We start from the raw sequence: 6,000 nt of genomic DNA on the forward strand, positions 1-6,000 counted from the left end.
AGAATTAATAATGGACAAAGTAATTAGACTTAGTTACTTTATAATGGGTCTAAAATATCTTATAGATCAGTTTACAAATAACCAAGTTTGACTATTTATATGTAATGTTTACATCAACAATAAAGATTAACCTCAAAATTGTTCTCTTGGCTCTATCTTCTCTTCTTCATGCTCATGAAAAGCATAATGTTCTCTTTTTCTCTCTTAAAAGTCATGTTTCCAGCACTATGGTTTTTGATATCATTGACAACCAAAGTCTTGATGGAGCATTTATTAGAAAATATGAGGACTAGCAAGAGTGAAATCTTGCAATAGGGAAGGAATTAAATATTAAACTCAACCACCTCCTTGACCTACCAACCTTACAGATTTGAGATGACCAATCACACCAAAGGAAGTTGCACATTAAGAGGGCGGTAGACTAGCTTGTTCATGGGAGATAAAGGGATAGGGAGACAAGTCCAGGGTGGGGGTGAGTCCTTTGATGGCACACATGACGTGAAAAATAGAGGGGTTGGTTGTTGGAGTGTATGGAGTTGTCTTTTTATATAGGAAGAGAAACATGTAGCGGTGGAAGTGGTTGGGCTTGTGGGTAGTGCATTATTATTATTATTATTATGATTTTGATGGGAGGTTTCACTATGGGCTTAGGTTATCTTGGATTCTCAATACTGTTGTCACTGCATCACCAAGGGAAAACGAATCTATCATTGCTTCAAATATGATTTGAGGCCTTAGAATAGTCAACATAAGAGAGCACTCATCTTAAGGTGGCTCTCTACTTGGATGCTTCTCAACAATTATCCGCTCTACACTTAGCTACCTAACATTTATCATGGGCATAATGACTGGTATACCAAAGGTGTAAGGCTTTCACGGAGGATGTGGACCAAATTGTCTCCACAATGTTCTTAACCTTTTTAATCAGCTGAATTCCATTTGTGATTTCTCCCTGCCATGAGTTTGACCTGTTGGTCCTTGCATTTTCTCATGAATGCTTATTACATTCTCTGGAGGAACGCTTTGCCCATTGTCAGCTTCAATTCCTTGCTGTTAGGAATACTAAACAGTCAAAACCACATACGAGGATAACGAGCATTTGTAGAAAGAAGAGAACATGAGAACATTGGTCTTCCTAGAAGGATATGAAGGGGGGGGGGGGGGGGGGGGGGGGGGGGGGGGGGGGGGGGGGGGGGGGGGGGGGGGGGGGGGGGGGGGGGGGGGGGGGGGTGGAGGAGTTATAGTAAACATTATTCAAAGTATATTTATATTAAATATTATTATTTATTATCTTTGTTTTTGTTTGTTGATTTGGCAATTAACCATGTAATAGGGAGACTGCCAATTGTAATTGAGTTAAAAACTTTATTCATCAATTTAACATTTTGGCCTAGAATTGTTCAAGTCGTAGATGCATCTCATATTATAGCCTATTGCTATGGTTTCCTGGGCTTGCAGATGTGACTTCATTCCAGGATGAAAATTGCTTCTTTACCTTAATACCAATTGTTCAGGTGCTCCTAATAGGAGGATCAACAGGAAAGATGCTTGAATCGTTGAAAGTTGTTGGTGATAGCCACAGTGATTTATGTGAAGTAAGTCTCAAAAACTGCATGACTTGGTTATTATGCATTAATTCATGTAATTTTTCCTACCTGAGAATTTGTCGCAATTTTAAGATTCGTACAATATTTTTGACTATTCTTGTTTTTGTCAAATTTACTCCTATCATGAAAACCTAATTCATAATTCTTGACATCAAGGATAACTTTGAGGCGAGCAATAACTTCCTTGGAGAATCATATGATGTGGAAACCTCTCCTGGGCACAGGATCAGGATGAAACTCAAGGAGTTCCAAAGGTGCAAAAATAGGATCTATTTGTTAGTTGTTTCTCAAACTATCTTAACTTTTTTATTAGACCGTCACAGCAGTGATTATCAATGTTTCTTTTTTTATTCTCTGTAGTTCTGCCTCATTCACTGCGTTGGATAGGAATTATCTGTCTCCTTTCTTCAAATCTCAGAACGAGATACCTGGTAAGAAAGGATAATTTCGATCAATTCATTCTGTTGCAAACCAATTGGAGCATATAAAAGGGAAAATCTTGTTGAATTACCATTCGTTGCCTCGCTTTTCTGAAAGAGAGACTGATTTTGTTTGATGCATGTGAGAAGTCGGTCCTGAAACTTCAAGATCAGCATTCCAACTATGTCAATAAACCATACAAATTTTATTTGGGGAAAACAGCAATCGCCTTATTCGAAACATCATGGATAGGAGGAACCTACTGTGGCCATATATATATATTTGTTTTAATAATCACATGACTTTGATGTACCTTTTAGCAATTAATTGTATGCATACTTCCATTAAGCCTTAGATTTTTTTTTTCTTCAAAAGTGATACATGGAACAATAGGTAGCAGACCAGAATTCTTGCAGTTTTATTTTATTTTATTTTTTAAAAAAATTCCAATACTGTGACAAGTTGTTTTTCGCTCAGAGTTTCTCTTTCTGCGGTATTGTTGTCATTTTTCTATGGTATGAAGCCATTTGATGTTCAATTCACATTCACGTCTCCAGTGCAACAGTGGAGTGTATTCCAATTCCACCAACTTTCTAACGCTGTTCTGAATCGTCCTCGATCAGTAGGGCTCTTGTTTCTCTTAAATATTTTTTGCACATTACATTTTTAAATACATATTGGTTTAGTCCATTACCATGCAATTAACGATTTTGATAAGACTAATATTTTAAAATAATAATTTGTTTGAAAGATGAGAGTTAACAAAGCTGGACGAAGTTTTTGGTCAGCTGCCAAAATTAAAATCTGGAGGTTTTTAATTCTGATTAAAATTTTGATCTCGATTTTCTCTTGATTCAATTTAAATGGAAAGCTGCAAACTATCGTTTGTATATATGATAGCATGGCAAGCATTGTTGTTGGCCATGCAGTGCGGTAAAGCACTCCAGGATTAATAAAAGGATTAAGGTTTGAATTTCAAATGAGAAGAATATTTTAAAATTTGATTTCTAATTGTGTAAGTTGTATGTTAAATATTTAGATTATTAAAAAAAATTTTGGTCAAATGACCATGAATGCTGACAATAAGTTTGCAACTAATGTTACAAAAGGTACAATTGTTTTCAAATAAACTGAAGTGCGGAAGTATACTTGCATCCATAATAATTTTTACCTTCTGGAGTCGTACGGTTTGGTCTTTTGGATCAATATGATTCTTCTAAGAGTTCCCTTTATTGTTCTCTCAGACATTCTCCGACAATGGGATGTTGAAAAGAATAGGGGATGGTTCAAAATCGGATCGTAATCCCTTATTTATAGGAAACCCTATTAGGAATATCCGATTGGTATTTTTTTATATTTTAGTCTATCATTAAAATAGAGATTATCCCTTAGGTCTCTACATACCGTATTAGATATCTTAAAATTCAAATATCTAAAATCTCAATTGATCATCTTTAATTGGGTTTACAACCCACAATACATAATTATTGCACATATAAGTCCAACATTGGATTAATGATCCAACAATCTCCCACTAGGATAATACATATAACTTTATAATTATGTTTTGCAAAAATAATATTATGAGCTCAAATTTATTGTCATTATCAAAAATATATCTATCACCAATCCGATAACAAAGGAATAAAGCGACATATGTTACGCCTATCGTAACTCAACCCTTGATGATCACATACATAGACACAATTGAATGGCATGGATTATGATATGAATATGTAGTAAGGAAATCCCATGTAATGTGATAATAATATGTCTATTTTCTACTGGCCACTTTAAACTTTAGTGAGATCGAATCATAAATCAAAGTCAGTGTGTAAAGTAACTAAATAAATTTATTTATGTAGAAATTAACCTCAAAAACAATTAATTGAAGTAACCAAAGTTTGCCAACTCAATATTACAAACTTCCACTAAATTGAACATCATCAAAGGACATGACACCCATACGAGCAGTGTGCTCATGAAACCCCTTGGGTAGCACTCCTTTAGTAAGCAGATATGCAATCATGGTTTATTTCGAAATGCTTTATGATCACTGTCCATTTTGAACTCTTTCTTTTATAATTAGGAATTTAATGTCTATATACTTTGACTTCGTCGACTCCTATTATTGTTGGAATATAGAAATGATGATTTATTATCATAAAATAAGTGTATCAATTCCATCTATTATGTGCAACCCCGTGACAAACTTTTGCAATCATATTCCATGATTGAATGTCTCAAAATTGTAGGATCGAAATATGCGATAGAGGAGGAGGGGTGACTATTGCGCTTTTGAAAATTGAAAACTTTTTTTCTTTTAACAAACACAAATAGAGATGTAGTGGAAAAACAAATACAAAAGGACTCAGTCAGTTACTTGGTTTACAATTTGATGACTATTACTCCAAAGCCCACGATCCCTTGGATCGTTTCGATTAACCAATCCACTAAATTTCTCCTCTTTGAAAACTTTTGGAGGAAAACTCATACAAGAATGAGGAGTGTAATAACAAGCTATATCTCCTTTTAAAGTAAGTGCAAAAAATGAAAATATTGATAATGCAATAAGTTGGATGTAGTCACAAATTGTTGGAGAGCCTCTTGGCAAAGTAGTAGCATCACTTGCATGAATGAAGCAATAGGAGAGAAGAGTAGATGCTTGAGAATTGATGTAGAGTCTTGGATCTTGAGGTTTCTTTTATAGGCTTCATCCGATCAACTGAACCTCGTTAACTGAACCTTCTAAATGATCAAACCTTCTCTTTCCTTGAGTGCTCCAATCTGATCTGATCGATTTAGCAAAATCTGCTTGTTTGATCGACTGATCCACTTGATTAATTGATTGATCCTCAAAATTTCCTTTGTTGATCGATTCGATCTCATCCGATCCACACTTTTTAAAGTTGTTCGGTCAACTAATCCTCTTGATCAGTCAACTGAATATGTGTTTCCTTCTATGTTGAATACGATTCTGCATTATGCCATTCTTCTTGGATTGGTTGATTGAACCACTAGATTCGATTGACTGAACTCTTTAATTTTGGAGAACTTTATTTTTCTGCAAAGTTAACACAATAGAAGTTTTGCCAAATAGAGTTAGAAATATATAGATATATGCATGAAATCATTTAATAGTTTAAGACTGTCTGATCTCGATTTAGAAACCTCCGTTGGTTCCTTCAGTCGGATCAACGCCTAAGGTTGTCCCAACTAGGAGTTCACTCCTTCAAGGCTTTTCATTATCTAAGGTTCACTCCGTTAGAATTTTTATTTGTTTAGAGTTTATTCCTCTAAGACTTCTTTGTTAGGATGTATACTATAAGCCTAGCTTTTGTATGAACATCTATTTTGAAATAAGAATCACTTTGGTCAAATGTTTGCATTTTATATTTTTTATATATGTTAATGCAGTTATCCAATTAATTTATATTGTAGATAACATGGTGTGTGGTATCACACAGAAGATCATGTTATCAGTTCCTTATAAATTATAAATAGTAGCTCACAACCAAAATGGATTGGGACAAACCATTGGAATGGTTGTAGTGTAATTGGTATTAGTTTATCTTGACTATAAAATTACACTAGTACACTATGTGTGTATTGAGCAGTACCGTTTAAGGTTGTTCGATTTATACTGATTATATAAAAGAACAAGACCTCTATTATTATGGATGTGCGTTCTCTTAATTCTAATATAATAACAAGCATATATACTTAGTATTTATTTCTTTAACTTGTCAATGAGTGAGATTTATTCGTTAAATCAATAAGCCCGATGAGTTGGGAGATAGTGTTGTTTATATGGTGTGTTGTTGATTATAGAAGAAATTTGTGTCCTAATTATTTAGGCTGATGATGTCCCCTTGAGGAGCTCATAAAGATTATCATGTAAACCTTGCAGGTAGACTTAGTCCGGCATGATAATAAAGTTGAGTGGTACTACTCTTGGAATTAAAAGTTAATT

At 34.4% G+C, this 6,000-nt stretch overlaps 1 protein-coding gene across 2 annotated transcripts in view; it reads left to right on the plus strand.

Annotated features, from left to right (window-relative positions):
- The window catches only part of LOC141830813 (sodium/hydrogen exchanger 6-like), a 58,806-nt gene extending 56,432 nt beyond the window's left edge, over window positions 1-2,374 (plus strand). Inside the window, exons 19-22 of one of the 2 annotated variants that reach the window (XM_074718243.1) lie at window positions 1,515-1,595; window positions 1,764-1,861; window positions 1,968-2,029; window positions 2,175-2,374. In XM_074718243.1, coding sequence (XP_074574344.1) covers window positions 1,515-1,595; window positions 1,764-1,861; window positions 1,968-2,029; window positions 2,175-2,329 — 396 coding nt within the window. In that variant the 3' untranslated portion in view covers window positions 2,330-2,374. Of the gene's footprint in view, window positions 1-1,514; window positions 1,596-1,763; window positions 1,862-1,967; window positions 2,039-2,174 lie in introns of both variants that reach the window. The other variant, XM_074718244.1, reaches the window with a different exon arrangement.
- Window positions 2,375-6,000: the final 3,626 nt, after the last annotated feature.

Source organism: Curcuma longa, chromosome 6, assembly GCF_044706935.1.
Source record: "Curcuma longa cultivar G26 ecotype Majalengka, Jawa Barat chromosome 6, ITB_CL_G26_1.1, whole genome shotgun sequence".
Taxonomy (NCBI): domain Eukaryota; kingdom Viridiplantae; phylum Streptophyta; class Magnoliopsida; order Zingiberales; family Zingiberaceae; genus Curcuma; species Curcuma longa.